The 22,906-nt window shown below is 33.9% G+C and overlaps 1 protein-coding gene across 5 annotated transcripts in view; it reads left to right on the forward strand.

The window, feature by feature from the left end:
* CHM (CHM Rab escort protein) overlaps nt 1-22,906 on the forward strand; it is a 198,197-nt gene that overhangs the window by 166,452 nt on the left and 8,839 nt on the right. For 4 of the 5 annotated variants that reach the window (XM_033849258.2, XM_033849259.2, XM_019932222.3 and 1 more), the window contains 2 exons: nt 16,700-16,798; nt 22,176-22,336. In XM_033849258.2, the coding sequence (XP_033705149.1) occupies nt 16,700-16,798; nt 22,176-22,336 (260 nt within the window). Of the gene's footprint in view, nt 1-2,533; nt 3,252-16,699; nt 16,799-22,175; nt 22,337-22,906 lie in introns of those variants that run through there. The other variant, XM_033849260.2, reaches the window with a different exon arrangement.

Genomic DNA, 22,906 nt, shown 5'->3' on the forward strand with positions numbered 1-22,906 from the left:
TCCTGCTACCCACTTCTGGCTTGCAGAGTTTCTGCTGAAAGTTCAGCTGTTAACCGTATGGGGATTCCCTTGTGTGTTTGTTGTTTTTCCCTTGCTGCTTTTAGTATGTTTTCTTTGTATTTAATTTTTGACAGTTTGATTAATATGTGTCTTGGTGTATTTCTCCTTGGATTTATCCTGTATGGGACTCTCTGTGCTTCCTGGACTTGATTAACTATTTCCTTTCCCATATTAGGGAAGTTTTCAACTATAATCTCTTCAAATATGTTCTCAGTCCCTTTCTTTTTCTCTTCTTCTTCTGGAACCCCTATAATTCTAATGTTGGTGCGTTTAATGTTTTCCCAGAGGTCTCTGAGACTGTCCTCAGTTCTTTTCATTCTGTTTTTCTTTATTCTGCTCTGCAGTAGTTATGTCCACTATTTTATCTTCCAGGTCACTTATCCGTTCTTCTGCCTCAGTTATTCTGCTATTGATCCCATCTAGAGTATTTTTAATTTCATTTATTGTGTTGTTCATCGTTGTTTGTTTCATCTTTAGTTCTTCTAGTTCCTTGTTAAATGTTTCTTGTATTTTGTCTATTCTATTTCCAAGTTTTTGTATCATCTTTACTATCATTATTCTAAATTCTTTTTCAGGTAGACTGCCTATTTCTTCTTCATTTTTTAGGTCTGTTGGGTTTTTATCTTGCTCATTCATCTGCTGTGTGTTTTTCTGTCTTCTCCTTTTGCTTATCTTACTGTGTTTGGGGTCTCCTTTTTGCAGGCTGCAGGTTCGTTGTTTCCGTTTTTTTTGGTGTCTGTCTGCAGTGGCTAAGTTTGGTTCAGTGGGTTGTGTAGGCTTCCTGGTGGAGGGGACTAGTGCCTGTGTTCTGGTGGATGAGGCTGGATCTTGTCTTTCTGGTGGGCAGGTCCACGTCCGGCCCGCAGTCCCGAAGACTGTCGCAGCTTCAGCTGCCGGGGCCCCTCCAGAGCTGGCAGCCTCATTGAGGCCGCCCTCCCCTCGGACTCTGTGGCAGTTCCATGACGGCGGAGGGAAGAGACCCCCAGCCGGGAGTTCCATCTCTGCGGAAACACGGGCTCCATCAAAGTCTTGTTTCTAAAGTGACATTTTCTAACTTTAAAGCTAAAATACTAAAGTTTCTTAGAAATTTTTTACCCCCTAGCAAATGAAAACAAAGGATTTTAAAGCACTCTGTCTTAATATGTCATGAAATTGAAATGAAAAATTATTTTAATAATTTGTTTTTTATTTTATGTACCTAATGTTGTGGGAATCAATTTCCAGCTTGACTTTATAGGAAATGTAAGGAGCATACTGGTATAGTGGAGAGAATATTGTCCGAAGTGTCTACAGAATTACTACTTCCAATTAGTTATTTAACCTTGAACAAATTTCTTATTTTCTTGTGTCTTGATTTCTTCATTAGAAGTTGGTGGTGGGAGTTAGTCTAAAGAATTTAGAAAGATCCCATACAAATCGAACACCCTTAATGGTCAGATTTTGCATGTGTGTGCAGAAAGCCACCTGTCCTGTATACGTTTTTAATAATGTATGTGACAGTATTTTAAGCAAAATAGCCAAGATCCTTTTTCTTTTAAAGCTGTCTCCAACTTTCTCACTTCTTTTTTTCTGTGATTAAATTATCTTACAGATCTTTGCTATAGCTTAATCAATTTATAAATATAAAACCAGCAGTATAGACAAATGGACTGGTTTTGGTTTTTCAGTCTCAATAGTAAGGCAGCTTATACCAGGAAGGTTGACTGAAAGAGATAAGTTCGAATTTATTATTTATAGGTTGCCTTGTTCCAGAGAAAAAAAGAAGTTCATGTTCATTTTTAAATCTTGTATGCTTTCTTCCTTTAATAATATGCATGTATTTAAAAAGTCCTAGTTAATAGTTTTAATAGAGTTAATACTTTATATGGTATATTAAGGAGATTTAAGAAATACACTGAGATAGAAACTGACATCACCATTCACTCTCTTTTATTACTTAAAGTTTGGCTTCTTTTTTTCCTCCTCCTTTTCTTATGTTTTGGGCCTGTTCACAGACTTTGTAACTTGGACGTTAAAGTCTTTAAAAGTGTTTTTTCTGATGCTGCCCTAATTGAGTCATTCATGTCACAACTAGTCACAAGTTGTTCTGTTCTTGATAATTAGTTTCTCTTCTGAAAGAGAACTACTCTGATAATATAACAGAGTACTTTAAACCACGCTTTCCTTTTCTCTTGATATTTTTTTTAAGTCAGGAAAAAGAAAAAAAAAGACTATGCATGTGTTTATTTTATGTATCCAAACCTGTTCCCAGCTCATTTTATTTTCCTTTTGAAGCTCCCTGGTTATAGACAGATTTCTTAGCTTATAGTGTTACATAGTCATTCTCTTCTCTCTACTTTTACTTCTAAATCTCTTTTAAGAGTTTTGTCTTTTTTCCTGAACCTTTTGAATAAAGCATATCCTGAACCCAATAGAACAGGTTTTTAAAATTTATATAATTGTTTCTTCACAGAAAATTTTCATTATTTCCCAGGTCAAGCACCAAGAAGTGAAAGTGCTGAATATTTATGGTGTAAGAACCCACCTTTTGAGGGAGTACTATGGAATTTGACATTACTCATACTTGGAAAAAAAAGTATCTTCAGAAGAATTTATCACAATTAGGATTCTTGAGAGAAGACTTTTTACTATTCTGTCTGAATGTTCTTGTTTTTATATATCTAGGTTAGCTATGTTGTGGTTTTCTCATATTTATACTAATTATGATGAGCTGTTAATGATCATCCATGTGCTCATCATTTTGTAGAAATCAAAAACTAAAATATTATAGTATTAGAATAAATTCTAAATGTTGTGTAAATTTGATATTTTTTATTCATTAAGTGGGTTTTACTGTGGCTTATTTTCCCTTAAAACTGTTACTTAAGTAGACAAGTGCATCTAGACTTTGGTCCCATTTTATAAATGATAGGCACATAATAATCAGTATTGCCAGCTGAGTGGAACCAAAAGCCTTCACTTGTTCTAAAAATTGAGGCTGTAATGTTGAAATCATAATCTAAACTCATCGTTCTTCCTCTTGGAAGAATCACTTGAAGACAAATGTTGGCAGCCATTGTAACTAATGCAGTTGTACCTGAGTAAATCAAACATAATCAAAGTATATACCATTGAGGCTTTGTGACTTGAATTCATTCCTCAAAGTTAATAAAATGAAATGTATAGAAAGTAAATGATGTGAAGTTTGGTGATTTATAGTTCAGTTGTTCAACAGTGAAATGCATTTTAAAGATACATTATTCATGAGCAAATTAGCTTGTTTGTAAGACATATGACAAAATTATGGCTTCTAGACAAAAAATAGGAATTGTTTAATAAAAATTTGTCTTTTTTAATTGAAGTATAGTTGATTTACAGTGTTTCAGATGTTCAGCAAAGTGATTCAGTTATATATATATTATTTTTCAGATTCTTTTCTATTATAGGTTATTACAAGATATTGAATATAGCTCCCTGTGCTATACAGTAGGTCCTTAAGTCTTTTTTTTTACTTTAAATACTGGGTTTTATTGAAGCCTAACTCTAGTATAGTCCATTCTTCATTAGCCACAGCAATCTATATCTAATGATTTTTTTCCTTTTAATGATGTTATTGATTTCAAAGGTGTTTTTCTCCACTTAAATAAATACGAAAAAACAAGGGAATTTACATTTGCCACAGTTACTCTGCTCTTAGTTAATGAAGGTTTTATGTTATTCTTTCTGAGCACATACTAAGTACTCGTTGACTAATTCTGGTACTCAGTTTATCTTTACCTCTGTTGAGTATCTACTGCTCAAACTTGCTCATTCTTGAATCAGCACCAGCTTTTACTTTCTTCCCATTTTGAACAGGGTAGAAATTTGTGACCTTTTACAGTATAATTCAGGGTTGACCAATACTCTGGTACTTTATATTAAATATTTTTCAATTGCTGTGTTGCATTCAGTGAAGCAGACATAAAATTCATTTTGTAGTCTTTTGTTTAAGACAATCTTATATTAATGTTTTAGGCATTGTGTAATAAGCTAGACCATATAATTCTCTCAATATTTTCAATTTGTAAACAATTTTAATTTTTCTTTTTACAAATCACGTTTTAGACCTTTTAATTCTTCATCTAATGCTATGTCAATACTGCACCGCACCGTAGTCTTTAAGTATGTGGCCAAGAATGTACTTAAGACATTAAAATGCCTTAAATTTACTTTAACCTTTTAGTATTCTTAATTTAAGAAATTTTCATGGCTTATATTTGGCTTGATTTAGAATTTGTAAAACCGTAAGTGTACAATTGATGTTTACCTTCAGGTAGTATGGGGATAGTGTATAGTTCATTTAACAAGAAAGATGCATTCTAACGATACAGTATTGTATGGTAGTTGAGAACAGTCTGGGTTCGAATCCCAGCTCTTTTACATACTAGTTGGATTGACCTTAGGAAAATTACTTAATCTCTCTGTGCCTCAGCTTCCTTATCTATAAAATAGGGATGATGATAGTACCTACCTCAGGATTGTTATCAGGATCAAATTCATGTGAACAGTGTGTGGCACTTAAAAGTGCTCAGTACCTATTAGTTTTTACTTAAAAATTGATCACCAGAGTTAGAGAGATCGTAGGAACCATAGAGGTGTGTTCCAAAAACATGGATGAATACTCTTGGACACATGTGTTGGTGAACTGAGCCAGTGATTATCTGTATTTATTTCAGAATAATTTCCTGCTCCAAAAGCAGACTTCTGATCTGCGTACAGACCAGAAATGCCTGGCAGAGATTCCTTCTAAGGAAACTGGAAATACCATTTGTTCAAAATGAAAATATTTTAGGTGACTTGTTAAATGAGTTTTCATTACAATGGAATTGAGGTTAGATAGGAGAAGTTTGAGAGCCAGTTAGGAATATCAATTAGCTTGTAAATACTGGTCAGTAATGCATCATTTTTTTAGCACCCCCTAGGGTGCTGTAGTCTCCTCAAATGCATTCTTCAGATAGCTGAAATGTATCCTTTCAGGATTGAAATTTATTAGGATTGAAGTTTTTTAATAATTACCTTCCTAGCATGTTTCACACATTTCCTTTGCCATAGTATACTGAATATATGAAACATAATTTAACCTTTTTTTGTTTGTTTGTTTTGTTTTCTGGTCCCTAACTTTTTTAATTTAATTTTTATTGGAGTATAGTTGATTTACAATGTTGTGTTAGTTTCAGGTGCACAGCAAAGTGAATCACTTATACATATACATATATCCATTCTTTTTTAGATTCTGTTCCTATATAGGCCATTACAGAGTATTGAGTAGAGTTCCCTGTGCTATACAGTAGGTCCTTACTAGTTACCTATTTTATATATAGTTAACCTTTTTCTTATAATTTAGGGATATTGTGAACATTATTTATTATATTTCATTGTAATCCAGTGATGCCCTTGAGGCCTATTGAGGTGTTTAAGTCTATTTGTTCCTATGCTAAATGACCCTAGACTGTGATGCTTTTATCATTTCTTACATCTACATTTTATATGTCTTCCTCCAGCTGTTTTCATGCAACTGTCAGGATGTTCTTTCTGGCCGCTCTTTCCACACACTGCTCTTCCCCCTTATTTGCTACTTGGAATCTGCAGAGGGCCAGAAAACAAGATAGCCAAGCTTGTTGAAATTGATGTAATATTAACATAACCAAGTCCTGAGAAAGTGGTTGTGTTAGTCTATGGGTATTGTAACATCTACCTTGGGTGCTGAAGCCTTTCTTCAGGGGGGTTGGGCACACTTCCTGGTTCTTGATTGTGGATGAAATACTTCTGAATAAATGAGGTCTTACTGTAATTGCAATATAAACAGAGGTCAGTATTGGTTAAGTGTATTTGATACACTGATAGCAAATCATTGTTATCCATTAATGTAGGGGTTTTCTAAGCAACCCTAGGTTAGCCTAGTTATTTTATCTTTTTAAAGTAGTAATGTTACATTTTTTTAATCTATAAATCAATTTAACTTCCCCTCCCTTCAGGTAATTTGATTCAAGTTTTAAGATTTTTAAATATTTGAAATTTATTTATTATGTTTTCCAAAGGTGAACAAGTTATATTTTTTACACACATAGTGCATCTTTCAAAACATACCTTACATCTTTATTTTCAACTCATCCTTTTTTATATCCTAAATGAATCTAATATGGAATTGATTTTCTTTTAAAATAATTTGTAAGTGAGCAAAACATCATCTCTGTAACCCTTCCATTTGACATTCAGTTTCACTTTTTTACAGTTTTACTTTTTCTAAGCAGCTTGAAGTCTCTATTTTTGTGTACATGGTCCGTCAGTAACAGCTGCTTTATTCTGAGATTTGATGTTACAGGATGTTATTTATCTGTGATATGATTATATATTTATGAATACATAGTGTGAATATATATTTACGAATACATAGCGTGAATATATACACATGTATATATATATACACATAAGTATATATATAAATGGATAATCAAGAATTTTATGTAGGTACTGGTTTATATAATCTTTTCTGCTTTTATGATTCTTTAAAGAAAATGTTATATACCTTTCATAAAAATGAGTTTAGATAATGATTTAACACAATCAGTGGTGCCTTTTTTCTTTTCTCTTTTATTAGTATTGTCATGAAGCACGGATTTAATCTTGCAAATAAACTGATTTTTCCTAGTGATCTTAAGTTGACATTCAAGGGTTTGTTTTTTGTTTTGTTTTGTTTTTTCCATTAAATTCTATTGAGAAAGTGCAAACTGACTCTGGAGTTACTCTGGAGTTTTTCTTGGTTGGATTCAGAAACCAAACTGTGTACCATATGTCATGAAACTCAGTTCCTCACTTGGTATCATAAAGAAAATGTGTTTCTGACCTTTTCTGTCTTACTGACACAGTCATATTCTTACTTGGACTATATTACATAAATGACATTTGGCCTTTATGCCTATATGAAAGACAAGTTATGAGCCACATCGATCCCTATGTACATAAATTATTTAGTCCTAGTTAGGTTGCCCAACAAAATGCACTTGTTGACTAACCCATATGTAAAGTTTCTTTAAATGCATTTGGAACAATTTTGCTTACTTGTATGACTGCTGTGTGTGATAGTCTCAGAAGCTTGAGAAATAGAGTTCCTATTTTTTTTCAGCAAGCATTCATTTAGGTTTTACATTCACATTTGTAATGTCATCAGTTTCTGGGTTAACATCTGTCATCATTGAAAGAATCATGGCTGATGAGTATGAAGTTAGATTCATAAAACTTTAGAACTAGAAGAAGTCTTGTAGATGGAACTAATTCCACTCCTTCCATTTAATCATGAGAACAGAGGCCAGAGAGATAAACTGACTTGGCCAAATTGATACAAAGACCAAAGTAATACCAGACCTGCATAGCCATCCTCTACTGTGTCACCCTGCTACTGCACATTAGACTTCTCACTTTTGTCACTTTTAAATGTGTACATTACTATTGTGCAAATTCTGAGTAGAAATCCCACTTCCCGTGTGTTTCAAAACAACAACTTGTAAGAAGGCAGTCATTTATGTGAGAAATGGGTGTTCCAAACCCAATTTTAGAGAACTGAAAGTGTGTTATTTCTGGTTTGTGTTGAGTGATGTCTGACTTCTGAGTTTCAGATGCTCTTGTTTCAGTGGTGCTGATTGTGACTGCCACTCCACCAAAGTTTTTCAGTTATTACCCTTATGCTATGGTCTATGAATTAAAACTTCTTTTGTAGTTTCTTTTTTTTAAAATTGAAGTATAGTTGGTTTACAATGTTATGTTGGTTCCTGGTGTGCAGCAAAGTGATGCAGTTATATATATGTATATGTGTGTGTATGTATATACATATATATACATACACACACATATATATATATATATATAACTTTCTCAGATTTTTTTCCATTATAGGTTATTACAAAATATTGAATATAGTTCCCTGTGCTATAAAGTAGGGCCTTGTTGTTTATCTGTTTATATTTAGTAGTGTTTATCTGTTGATTCCAAGCTCCTAATTTATCCCTCACCCCACCTTTCCCCTTTGATAACTATAACTTTGTTTTCCATGTCTGTGAGTCTGTTTCTGTTTTGTAAATAAATTCATTTGTGTCATTTTTTAGATTCCACATATAAGTGATATCATATAGTATTTGTCTTTCTCTTTCTGACTTACTTCACTTAATATGATCATCTCCAAGTCCATTCATGTTGCTGCAAATGGCATTATTTCATTCTTCTTTTCATGGCTGAGTAATATTCCACTGTATATGTATACCACATCTCCTTTATCCATTCATCTGTTGATGGAAAATTAAGTTGCTTCCATGCCTTGGCTATTATAAATAGTGCTGCTGTGAACACTGTGGTGCATGTATCTTTTCAAATTAGAGTTTTATCCAGATATATGCCCAGCAGTGGGATTGTTGGATCATATGGTAGTTCTATTTTTAGTTTTTTAAGTAACCTCCATACTGTTCTCCATAGTGGTTGTACCAATTTATATTCCCAGTGTAGCAGGGTTCCCTTTTCTCCACACCCTCTCCAGCATTTATTTGTAGACTTTTCGATGATGGTCATTCTGACTGGTGTGAGGTGGTACCTCATTGTAGTTTTGATTTCCATTTCTTTAATTTTTTTTTTGGAGTATAGTGGATTTACAATGTTGAGTTACTTTCTCCTGTACAGCAAAGTGAATCAGTTATAAATATACATATATCCACTCTTTTTTTAGATTATTTTCCCATGTAGGTCATTACAGAGTATTGAGTAAAGTTCCCTGTGCTATACAGTAGGTCCTTACTAATTATCTATTTTATATATAGTAGTGTGTATATGTCAATCCTAATCTCCCAGTTTATCCCTCCCTCCCTTTCCCCCCAGTAACCATAAGATTGTTTTCTACATCTGTGACTCTATTTCAGTTCTATAAATAAGTTCATTTGTACCATTTTTTTTAGATTCCACATATAAGTGATAGCATATGATATTTGTCTTTCTCTGTCTGACTTACTTCACTCAGTATGACAATCTCTAGGTCCATCCATGTTGTAACTGGCATTATTTTGCTCTTTTTTATAGCTGAGTAATATTCAATTTTATATATATACCACATCTTCTTTATCCATTCCTCTGTTGATGGACATTTAGGTTGCTTCCATGACCTGGCTACTGTAAATAGTGCTGCAGTGAACATTGGGGTGCATGTATCCTTTCAAATTACAGTTTTCTTCGGGTATATGCCCAGGAGTGAGATTGCTGGATCATATGGTAGCTCTATTTTTAGTTTTTTAAGTAACCTCCTTATTGTTCTCCATAGTGGCTGTACCAATTTACATTCCCACCAACAGTGTAGAAGGGTTCCCTTTTCTCCACACCCGCTGCAGCATTTATTGTTTGTAGATTTTTTGATGATGGCCATTCTCACTAGTGTGAGGTGATAACTCATTGTAGTTTTGATTTGCATTTATCTAATAATTAGCGATGTTGAGCATCTTTTCATGTGCTTCTTGGTCTTCTTTGGAGGAATGTCTTCTTTGGAGGAATGTCTATTTAGATCTTCCACCCATTTTTTGATCAGTTTTTGTTGTTGTTTTTGTTATTGAGCTGCATGAGCTGTTTGTATATTTTGGAGTTTAATCCCTTGTTGGTTGCTTTGTTTGCAAATATTTTCTCCCATTCTATGGGTTGTCAATTCGTTTTGTTTATGGTTTCCTTTGCTGTGCAAAAGCTTTTAAGTTTCATTAGGTCCCATTTGTTTATTTTTGTTTTTATTTTCATTACACTAAGAGGTGGATACAAAACGATATTGCTGCAATTTATATCAAAGAGTGTTCTCCCTAGGTTTTCCTCTATGAATTTTATAGTATCCGGCCTTACATTTAGGTCTTTAATCCATACTGAGTTTATTTTTGTGTATAGTGTCAGAGAATGTTCTAATTTCATTCTTTTACATGTAGCTTTCCTGTTTACCCCGCACCACTTATTGAAGAGACTGTCTTTTCTCCATTGTATATTCTTGCCTCCTTTGTCATAGATTAATTGAACATAGGTGCATGGATTTATTTCTGGACATTGTATCCTGTTCCTATATTTCTGTTTTTGTGCCAGTACCATACTGTCTTGATTACTGTAGCTTTGTAGAATAGTCTGAAGTCAGGGAGCCTGATTCCTCCAGCTCCATTTTTCTTTCTCAAGATTGCTTTGGCTATTTGCGGTCTTCTGTGTTTCCATACAAAGTTTGAAATTTTTTGTTCTAGTTCTGTAAAAAATGCCATCGATAATTTGATAGGGATTGCATCGAATCTTTAGATTCCTTTGGATAGTATAGTCATTTTCACAGTATTGATTCTTCCAGTCCAAGAACATGGTATATCTCTCCATCTGTTTGTGTCATCTTTTATTTCTTTCATTAGTATCTTATAGTTTTCTGAGTACAAGTTTTTTGCCTCCTTAGGTAGATTTATTCCTAGATATTTTATTCTTTTTGATGTGATGGTAAATGGGATTGTTTCCTTAATCTCTCTTTCTGATCCTTCATTATTAGTGTATAGCAAGAGATTTCTGTATCTTGCAACTCTAGCAAATTCATTGATGAGCTCTAGGAGTTTTCTGGTAGCATCTTTAGGATTTTCTCTGTATAGGATCATGTATAGGATCTGTATAGGATCTGTATAAGATCATGTCATCTTCAAATAGTGACAGTTTTACTTCTTTTCCAATTTGGATTCTTTTATTTCTTTTTCTTCTCTGATTGTCATGGCCAGGACTTCCAAAACTATGTTGAATAAAAGTGGCAAGAGAGGACATCCTTGTCTTGTTCCTGATCTTAGAGAAAATGCTTTCAGCTTTTTACCATTGAGTATGATGTTAGCTGTGGGTTTCTCATATATGGCCTCTGTTAGGTTGAGGTAATTTCCCTCTTTGCCCACTTTCTGGAGAGTTTTTATCATAAATGGGTGTTGAATTTTGTCAAAAGTTTTTTCTGCATCTATTGAGATGATCTTATGGTTTTTATTCTTCAGCTTGTTAATGTGGTATATCACATTGATTGGTTTGCATATATTGTAGAATCCTTGCATCCCTGGGATAAACCCCACTTGTTCATGGTGTATGATCCTTTTAATGTGCTGTTGGATTCTGTTTTCTAGTATTTTGTTGAGAATTTTTGCTTCTATGTTCATCAGTGATTTTGGCCTGTGATTTTCCTTTTTTATGGTGTCTTTGTCTGGTTTTGGTATCAGGGTGATGGTGGCCTCATAGAATGAGCTTGAGACTGTTCCTTCCTCTGCAGTTTTTTGGAAGAGTTTGAGAAGAATAGGTGTTAACTCTTCTCTAAATGTTTGATGGAATTCCCCTGTGAAGCCATCTGTTCCTGGACTCTTTTGGAACTTTTTAAATTCAGTACTTGTGATTGGTCTGTTCATATTTTGTTTCTTCCTGGTTCAGTCTTGGAACATTGTACCTTTCTAAGAATTTGTCCATTTCTTCTAGGTTGTCCATTTTATTGGCACATAGTTGCTTGTGGTAGTCTCTTATGATCTTTCGTATTTCTGTGGTGTCAATTGTAACTTCTCCTTTTTCATTTCTAATTTTATTGATTTGAGTCATCTCCTGTTTATTTTTTTTGATGAGTCTGGCTAAAGGTTTATCAATTTTATCAATTTTATTTTCTCAAAGAACCAGCTTTTAGTTTCATTGATCTTTCTGTTGTTTTCTTTATTTCTATTTCATTTATTTCTGCTCTGATCTTTATGATTGCTTTCCTTCTACTAACTTTGGGTTTTGTTTGTTATTCTTTGTCTGGTTGCTTACGGTGTAAGGTTAGGTGCTTATTTGAGATTTTTCTTGTTTCCTGAGGTACAATTGTATTGCTGTAAACTTGCCTCTTAGAATTGCTTTTGTTGCATCCCATAGGTTTTGGATCATCGTGTTTTTGTTGTCATTTGTTTCTAGGTATTTTTTGACTTCCTCTTTAATTTCTTCGGCGAACCGTTGGTTGTTTAGTAACATATTGTTTAGTCTCCACGTGTTTGTGTTTTTACAGGTTTTTTTTTTCCTGTAGTTTATTTCTAATCTCATAGTGTTGTGGTCAGAAAAGATGCTTGGCATGATTTCAGTTTTCTTAAATTTACTGAGGCTTGATTTGTGGCCCAGTATGTGATCTTCCTCGAGACTGTTCCATGTGCACTTGAGAAAAAAGTGTATTCTGCTGCTTTCACATGGAACGCTCTATAAATATCAACTAAATCCATCTGGTCTAATGTGCCATTTAAGGCCTATGTTTCCTTATTGATATTCTGTCTGGATGATCTGTCCATTGGTGCAAGTAGGTTGTTAAAGTCCCCCCACTATTATTGTGTTACTGTCGATTTTCCCTTTTATGGCTGTTAGCATTTGGCTTATATGTTGAGGTGCTCCCACATTTCTCTAATAATTAATGATGTTATTCATTTTTCATGTGCCTTTTGGCCATATGTATGTCTTCTTTGGAGAAATGTCTATTTAGGTCTGCCCATTTTTTGATTGGGTTGTTTGTTTCTTGATATTGGGCTGTGTAACTTTTTGTATGTTTTGGAAATTAAGCCCTTATTGGTCACATCACTTGCAAATATTTTCTCCCATTCCGTAGATTGTCTTTTCATTTTGTTTTGCACAGCTTTTGCTGTGCAGAAGCTTATAAATTGAATAGGATATTTTGCAGTTTCTTTAATGCCAATACAAAGCTAAATATATTGCCAAGAGAAGAATTGTGACAGAGAACACATTTTGTCATCTTTTAGCCTGTTAAGCCTTTAAGCAGTTGCTAAATGAAGTAAAAGGAGCATACTTTATAAAAGGTAGAGTCAAGGTTTAAACTATTTTTTGAGTCAGTTATTATCTCACATGATGCCAGTGGCTAATGTTTCCAGTTCTATTGCATCTTCCACAATCTTAGTTATAGTTGTTAATTGGCACTAATGAATGTAATACTTTTAGGAAAGCAGTTGCCCCATATAATCTAATTTGTGGTCATTTTTAGCATTTACTGAGCAAGTTAGTTTCGTGGAGAGGAGTTAAGGTCACAGAATAGAAAGGAGCATTTTACACAGAGTTAAATTTTGGTAGAAATATGACAACATGTTCTATAGGTATGGTTTTGCAATTATGTTAACACCTTAAGGTATTGAAACCTTTTTGCTCATGTACCCCTCAAACACGTATAATTTGTATAATTTGACATATACAGTTTTTTGTCATAAAATTCAAATAATCACCAAGAGTGTAGTTTCTAACATTATAAATGTTGGTATGTAATGGTAAAATGGTAACATCACCCCTTTAAATGTATTCAATGGAATTTAAGTATCAGAGATATTTGATACCCACTATCACCCACTTCAAATAATAAATAGAAATAGATTTTTTTAAAATTTCCAAAGACAGTAAGCTTAAAATATGTCTTCTGGATTCAGTAATTAATCCAATTATATTTGTGCAAAATGAATCAAACTATCAAATATATTACAGTTTTGATAAAGGATTATTAAACACAAAGTAAATTTCTTGAAATGTATTGCTTAATAAAATTGCAGGAGGTGAGGTTGAGCATCTGGACAGTGACTCCCTTAGAGTTATTTACCTTGTGGAAAGTCCTCTTGTATCTTTATACACCTCCCAGTTTGAATGTTGCTGCCTTAAGTGACTAGCTGTACCTTCTGCAGGTGATTATTACAGTTACACAACATTGTTCAGTGACTAAGAGCAGGCACTCTAGAGGCAGACCACGTGGGCTTGAATTCCAACTCTGAGCCCCAGCTCTTCCTTTTAGTAGTTGCATAACTTTGGGAAATCTGCTTAACTCCACTGTTCCTCTGTTTTCTCTCCTGTAAAATGAAGATAATAGTTGGCTGTTGCACAGGTAAAATGAAGTAATACTTCTGACATGCTTAGAGTAGTGTCTGACACATGCAAGTTCACCATACAGTAAATTCTAGATAATCTTTTAAATTATTTTGAGAATTTTAAAGATATATCTTAAAGCGCCTGTGAGCATTTCTCAGGCAGATTTAAGTAATTTGAGGATTATCCACTTATGCTTTCCTTACTTCTACCCTGGTCAGTCATAATTTTTCCACACTTCATATAAGTAATTAGTAAAATTTTCCCTATGCATGTGTATGCATACGTATATTTGTATGCACATGTATGTCTTCCTAAGACTGTGAGTACTTAATGTCTGCTCATGGCAGGGAAGCGAATTGTCTTTAGCCACAAATATTTATTAAACACCTATTGAAAAGTGAAAGTTATATTCGACTAAGAGGAAAACTGACTCTAAAACTTGCCCTTGCTAAAGACTTATGAGATGTATGAAGATTAATAAACCAACTTTGAAAATAATCTGAATTAAAAAAAAATAATACAATCAACCTCTGATTTGAAAAGAAGCAATAAATTCAGAGTAACCTATACAAGGAAGTGACATAGATAACAGGAAAAGCGGGTAATAAGCAGGGAGAAAAAATAGTTGTTCATACCTTAAATTTGTAAATGAATTAATAATGTAGCATCGGGATTCCCTGGTGGCACAGTGGTTGAGAGTCCGCCTGCCTATGCAGGGGACACGGGTTCGTGCCCCGGTCCGGGAAGATCCCACATGCTGCAGAGTGGCTGGGCCCGTGAGCCATGGCCACTGAGCCTGCACGTCCGGAGCCTGTGCTCCGCAACGAGAGAGGCCACAACAGTGAGAGGCCCGTGTACCGCAAAAAAAAAAAAAAAGTAGCATCTAAGCAGAATCAAGGTATTAGAATTCAAGGTATAGATGTCTTTAACTTTTCCTAATAAAAGTTATTAAGTACAAGATGATAATCTGAATTTATTACTAGAAATTTTTGCTAGCATTCCATGAACTGAACTCTGTTACACTGTTAGGAAACATAAGGATATATTTACTCTGGTGTATTTCTTTTATATATCCTGACTTATAGAACTAGTAGTTTACAGTTAAGATATTTTTCAAAATATGCTTTTTTATTTATATTCATGTTCATCTGCTTTCCCCCCTAGTGTACGTCAATTGAATAGGAAAGAACTGGAAAATTGAGAACTTTGACATGAATGTTGGTATTTTGTGAGACTGGGGGATAAGAGAGGACAGTTTCTCTCAAGTGTTACATCAGATATTTCTGCCTTTATAGTTATATACTCTGTTTAATTCAGCATTTATCTAGGGACTTTAAACTCCCTCCCTACCAAAGTTATATTGCATTTGAAAATTTTAAGTTCATTAGGAATAATTTTGTTGTAAAGGTTATGTATTGAAATACTGTATATCCTTCAATATCCCAAAACCAATGGGAATCATTGTTATATTAATACAAAAACATTGCTTAAATAAGGTAGATATTTTATTAGGCCATACATAAGACAGGAACTTTCTTAGAATATCACTTTCTTTGGTGCACCTGGAAAAAAATACTACAAACTTTGATTTTAGCTCACATGGTTATTAAGAGTCCCTTTATGCTTAGACATATTTTAGAGTAGAATGTGGAATTAATTTTAATAAAGAGAATTCTATTCTGATGTTGTGCTTCCATGATAAACTTTGAACCATGTTCCTGGGGTTTTAAAAAGTCTACTAGCCTAAAGTAAACTTTAGAAAAGAAGTGCATGTACTTCTCTACTGGTGTTTTAGGAGTAGGAATGTCTCAGTTCTTATACTTTTCTCTAATATATATTCTTTCTGCCATAATTCTGTTCTGCCCTAAACCCTTTCCAAAACCAGAAGAATTACTCCCATTTAGGGATCCCCTTAGTTCTTCCTTTCAGTATGTAGAACCTTTTGTCCTTCCTTTGCCCTTTGTATGTAGGCCTTTAGGAATTCTAAGTGCCTTAGGCTACAGTATTTCACTTCTGTGAAGGACCTTTTTTGTACATGGTATTCTCTAACCCAAACATTCTCTGAGGTCTGGGCCCCATGAACCTGTAAATGCAAAACAAAGTGATTTGGAAATCCTGAAAATATTACACAAGTTTTGACTTGTGCCATATTATGGACTTTTAAGTATGATTCAACTAAGCTAACAGTGTTCCCCAAAAAACTTTCTTAGAGAACCCTATAATGAATAGATGATTTGTTTTTAACTTGTCAATTTATATTGTTTTTAACTTGTCAATTTATATTATATTTAACTTGTCAATGTATAAATGGGTTTTTCTGTCTGAAGAATACTGTGTGTTCTCTAGGTAAAAAAATAGTCCACTTTTAGTCTTTTTTATACAGTATTTTGCTTAGCAATCCTTTATCCACCCTCGTTGGGAATGTTGTAAGGATAGCTTAAGCTCTTTCTATGAATAAATGGTTTCCTAAGCTTTTTTACCTTGCTGGTTTTACATAACCATCAACTGGTACTTAGTCTTGAGTCTTAGTGTGCTCCCTCTTTGTTATTAGTTAACATATATTTTCGCTATTTTTTTTAACACACATAGCATATTGTTATGGTTCTTACATGTCCTCCATCACTAGATTATAAAGTTCTTAAAGACGGGAGCCATGACGTGCTTGGCTCTATTCCCAATGGCACCAGCTTAGTGCCTTGAATATGAGTACACAGTGAAATTTGTGATAAGCAGGAACTCAAAATATTTTTTTTTTAAACAGATTTGGTTCATTTGACTTGTACGTCTTCTAAAACAGCAAGAGAAGATTTAGAACCAGTTGTGCAGAAATTGTTTACTCCATATACCGAAAAGGAGATAGGTAAGAACAATAATCAGTGATTCATGATGGAAAGGTAACGTGACCACTTTACTCCTCTTTAGAGATCTCAGGAAGGTTTCTGCAACCTGAATTGAAAGGTGATGTATTCAGCACCAATGCTTACATGTTTTACTAGGATGACTAAGCACATTCTCTTCCTAAAACTGGGGAAATATTTATAATAAGAGAAAAAGCTACATCTCACACACAATGTATATAATTAAGTGCAAAAATATAAATTTATATGTGTACATACTCATATGCATAGAAAAAAGACTCAGGAAATCTCTCAATTTTGGTGGGATTATGTATAATTCTTTTTCCTTTTAATTTTCTTTATTTTATAGATGTTGTATGAAGAGCATATATTCCTTTATCAGAAAAAGTTATCTCCATTTATAAAGAAAAAAAAAAAAACTTGGTTCAACTGAGAGAAAGTTAAGCTATTAATTGGCAAACGTAGGAATCCTCCCTAACCAATAATTGTCTTTTCATGCATTGCATGCTAGTGATGTGATAAATATTTAGCTTTCAAAACATACATGCCACTTTGCTGCCTACTCATGGTGGAAAGATGCTTTTCAACCACGAATTTTTTAACTTTTCTCCCCGCATCATAGGGTAGCCCTTGTAGCTGTGAATGGAGCAAATTGTAGTGAATTCTATGTGTAGGTGATCAAAACATGGCCTAATGGATCTTATTCATTTGTATGAAGTGACGGTGATTTTCATTATAGGATTTGGATGTCCACTTGAATCCTGGCCAGTTCATTAATTCATATATCTTCATTTTCTTTGGATGTTATGTTTGTTCAGGCAACCATTTATTTACCCCTACCTATTGTATTTCCTTTTAGCTCATCTTCTGTGTGTCTTGTTTGTTTTCTTTGCAAGATAGTGCATAAAGGAGCATTTACATTTACATAGGAAAACAAACTGCTCCATTCTCAGGAGCTAATATCGGTATAATTAATTTCTTTTTGGGCTGCTTGAATCAAATTCTGCAGTCTGAAAATTTACTTCACTTTAGTTTGGAATTTAATTTGTTTCATATTTACTTTTTTTTTCCATTGGAAAGTCTCATATAAATGTATTGTTAAAAATTTGATTGCAGAGTTACAATACACAATAATATTCCTAAATGTAAAATGGAATAATAGTTTTGTCTTTGGCTTTAGTTACCTTGCTTATAAAAACTCAGAATTCCTTCTTTATTTCTGAATTTTTTCAAAATTTTTGGTTGTAATTTCATTGTGTGGTGGTCCCAAATAATATACTAAATTTGAATATTGTATCATTGCTCTTCACTTTTTAAATGCATTTTCTTTTTTAAAAAATCAAGATGGGTAAATTACATATTCATTACTTAGCATCCTCTAGCCATTTTAGATTTTTAAACATTAATCTTAATGGTTAATGTGATCCTATTTTGAAATGATGTATTGTTTAGAACCTGAGTGAAATTCTTTAGTAAGAACTATGTGCTCAGAGGGGTCCTCAGGTGCACTGAGGCACTGAAAAGCCAGTTTTCACTGACACATAGGCCTTTTTATCATCAGGATGAGGTAGTGGTCATATTTTAATTAAAATGTCAGAACAAATACTGTTGGAGTTATTGAAAATGAATCACCAGATAAAGTGAGCACTGGGCCATGGCAGGTCAAAGAGGCAAAGTCACCTGGAGAAGAGAACTCAATTCATTTTCCTGCCTAAATGAGGAAGAAGGAACTTTATGAGTAATATGAACTTTTAATACATTAAAGCACATTCTTCTCTGTAGCAAAAGCCCCTATTTTCACAGATTGATGGCTTTTACTATTATGTTTTAATTATTTGACTATGATATGAAACCTTATGATTTAAAGCTTTATAAATATTTTGTTTTAAAATGTGTGCCAGAGGAATAACATTATTTAAGCTTATTTTCTTTTTATTCGACTTATATGTTCTGTGCAGTGCTGTGCTTCCTGAGCTTTTGTGAAAGTCAGCCTAGTCACTTTGCAATGAAGTTCATTTATAGTATTAAAAGATAATGTTCTCTTCTCAAACACAGTACTTCTTTGCCTTTGTATCTGAGGAATCCAATAGCCTTGTGAAGGTATTCCTTCTATTCCCTCTCTTTCTTACTTGTTCATGTTTAAGATATCAGCTGGAGCTCGTGACATATGCTCTGTCTTAAGAAGCAGTTGTACTAATACTTCTAAGAGCCCTACTTCCCAGCCTCCTTTAAGAGCATCAGAGATCTCTAAACTCTTCCCTACTTCACAGTCCAAGGAAATTTCAGATACTTTATGCTTAATAAACCTGATTCTGCAGGTGAGAAAATGAGGTGATTGCTCACCATTCATATGTGCATTAATTCTTCCAGATTCCATAATATCCTTCAAAGCACAGGTAGAACTTTCCTAAGTGGTTTCTTATTTTACGCAGGAAATTGAGATTTTTCCATACAAATTGAAGCAAGAATTTCATTAGTACAATATCTTCAAATGTCTGCAGTGTAATATCATCACTGCACCATCTTCTTTCTCTTCTTCCCTCCACTGGGCACAGCATGTGGCATTATCTCATTCTATCTCATTCAGTTCCTATCTCAAAAAATCAGCACTGCCTAAATGCAGGAATTCCCCTTATAGGTGTCATTTTGAAATAGGTGGCTGGTGAGGGTGTTTTTACTGAGCTGAGAAGTAAAATACCTTATCTTAATTCCTTTTTGTATTTGTTGTGTCCAGTCTAGGTCATAGCTGTGGCAGTCTTCCTACTCTCTTGGTCTTGTGCTACTGTGCTATGTTGCTAAAATAGTTCACTCTCTCCCTAAACATGGCATGCAGCTATAGACTATTTGTTGCTTTTATTTGGTGTGCCACTGTTGATTTTCTTCAGCCTACTTTATTCTGTACTTGCCCCAGTTTAATTCGCCCAAGATTTTATTCTAAATTACCTGTTACTTGTTTAGTCCTTTGCACAATCTAATTGAATGAAATGAGCTATTACAGAAAACCAATTCTATTTCTGACCAAGTGATGTATTCCTAACCAAACCTCGACAGCTTTAATAATTTTTTGACAATTTTGCACTGCACAATTGCATGTTATTTTTCCAGCTCTCTCTCTGCCTTCCAGCTGGCCTCAAAGAAAGATGAAGCAATTACTTGTTTCTTTGAGGGTTTTAAGGTCAAAGCCCAATAACTCCCTTGTGTCTAGAGCATTTATCTTCAGCCTATGTCAACTTTTCATCTTCCTCTCGGTTTCTTTTCAAAACTTCAACCTCTATGAAATTTCTTTCCTATAATTGAATTATTCATTTCCCCCAATTTTTATTGAGTGAAAGCCCTCCTCTGAGCTGGAACTTTCATAAAATATAAGATAAGCTCTCTTAGTATACGCTTAGAAATGGAATGAGCAATATTAAAGGACTACCAGACCTTAGCTCACTTTTCTGCAATGCTCCTAGAGTCTGGTTTCATAAGTGATAGGCAGTATGTTTAACCATCTTCCTGTAAGATTTACTGAAACTAAGCTCACCAATAAATTTACTAAGAGCCATATGGTTTTAGCTGTGAAATATGAGTCCCTTATGTTCCTTTATTTTGTAAGTAAGTAGGTTTTGCCACCTATTTTGTGCTTTACATGAAGTTAGTGATACCTTAGACTCATAGATCTTAGCATTAGAAAGGAGCATCTTAAAGGATCACTTCATCCAGAGTTTCTTCATCCTATCACATTAATAATTATGGATTATTCAGGATGAGCTAGAAAGAGAACATATTTGGTATTGTTGTAGTGGAGATATTTTAAATTAAGTATAATAAAAAACCTATTTGTCCTGAATTGGGGAATGGGACATTCTTTTTAACTGAAGAATGCAATTAGCTAACTTTTCTCCACTGATTATAAATCTACCAATAAGAGTTAATTAACTAGATAATTATACCTTTAGAATTTTCTTTATGATTCACAAGGTGCCTTATGGTCTTGGGTAATCGTCATGCACGTCCTTTATTATCATTGTACAGAATTTGAATTTTTCTTCAGATTCAGGCTAAGAAAACACTGTAGTCAATAAATATATTAACAGCAATATTTTCTGTTTTCAACCAAAGAAAATGTAATTATAACATTTCTAAAGAAGAAAGGCATAGAAATAATTATTAAGATAGCAAGGATTAGGCTTTAGGTATTGAGATTAAGAGGGCTGGATCTTTTAATAAGCACATCATGCTTTGATTATACCTGAAAGCAGAATTAAAATTGGTTCAGAAATTATTCATTGAGCATCTGTTATGTGCTAGGCTCTGTATTAGGGAACATGAAAGAGCAAGATAATAAGGACTAAGTCTACTTCATCTTTGTATCCCCAGCTCCTAGCCTGATGCCTAACACATAATAGATGCTTGCTGTAAATGAGAGAATGTGCACTGAAAACAGCTTACAGTCTCATAATCATATTTTTGTTATTTGTTGGTTGGTTGGCATTACTTTTGTAATCTAGTAGGACAGAGTGTTAGTGAGTTAGGATATCCAATTTTTAATCCTGTATATACTATTTTTTAATAACAGCTTTATTGAGAGTCACATACCATACAATTCACCCATTTAAAGTATAAAATCCAATGTTTTTTAATGTATTGTTCAAACATCACCACAGTCAATTTTAGAATATTTCCATCACTCCAAAAAGAAACCCATACCCCATACCCATTAGCCATTAACCTGCACTTACCCTCAATTCCCCCACAGCCCTAGGTAACCCTAATCTACTTCCTGTCTTTTTTTGAGGGGGGTGGGGTGGGCATGCCACGCAGTTTGTGGGATCTTAGTTCCCCAACCAAGGATTGAACCTGGGCCTCGGCAGTGAAAGCACTGAGTCCTAACCACTGGACCGCCAGGGAATTCCCCTACTTCCTGTCTTTATAGATTTCTCTATTCTGGTCATCTCATAATCCTGTATATAGCATTGACTTACTTTATAATTTTTTAAGTTGGTTTATCCATGTGAAACATAAGAAAATAAATTTATGTTAACTTCTCACTTCATTGGCATAATTTAAAGATGAATATGATCATAAGTGCTTTCATACTGGTGATGAGAAATAAGAGAAATCCAAGGGAACATGATGGGAGTTAAATCTAAGTAACTTACTAATAATCAAAATAATTTTTAAAATCTAACTTGTCTTAGGTTGAAAAGCCATCATTGCTTGAAATATCATACACATGTATTAGAGTGTGTGGATACAGATTTACTATAGTTTACATACAAAGCTCTGATTTACTACAATATATAGTGGTAGCTTTGTTAGCAATTGGCTACATGTTGTAGTAATTGAGAGGCATGTTGTGCTTTAGATGTAAGTAAAATTTATATCTACATTTAGAAAATGAAGAAGTTGAAAAGCCAAGACTTCTGTGGGCTCTTTACTTCAATATGAGAGATTCTTCAGACGTCAGCAGGAACTCTTATAATGATTTACCATCCAACGTTTATGTCTGCTCTGGCCCAGACTGTGCTTTAGGAAATGATAATGCAGTCAAACAGGTAAGGCTGTTGGTGTTTCTTGGTTTTATGTTAGGAAGTTGGTGTGGTAGGGAAAGTGAATTGTTTTTTCCTCTAGGAGGTGGGAAAAGAAACTTAAAAAGCATCTCTCTCATTTAATACCATCTCTGCAATTTGCCCCTGAACTTTTTCTCGGTGAACAACAAAGCCACTTTAATATCAAATATTTTCACGTTCTTGAATATAATGATGAACTACAAGAGACTGTTTATGAGTTCCATTGTGGGAATAAAGATAGAAGATGTTAGAAATACATATTCAGAAAAATTAATTTATAATGCCAGTATTCTAAAGAAACATTGCTTCTAATTTAAATGGTGGCCTATCATTGTATTTTGAAATACACAAACTTTTTCCTCTGTAAACTTGAGTCATTTCCAAAGGAGTGTAACTAGTAAGGCATACAAAATGTATTTTTAAAATGGCACATTTTTAAGGCACATCCTTACCATGGAAAAGAACATATAGTTTTTCACAATTAACATGATTCCTTTAATGTTTTGACACAAGCTGGTGTCCCAAAGCTACTATAATAGCTGCTGAGGAGTATGT

Source organism: Tursiops truncatus, chromosome X (genome assembly GCF_011762595.2).
Source record: "Tursiops truncatus isolate mTurTru1 chromosome X, mTurTru1.mat.Y, whole genome shotgun sequence".
Lineage (NCBI taxonomy): Eukaryota > Metazoa > Chordata > Mammalia > Artiodactyla > Delphinidae > Tursiops > Tursiops truncatus.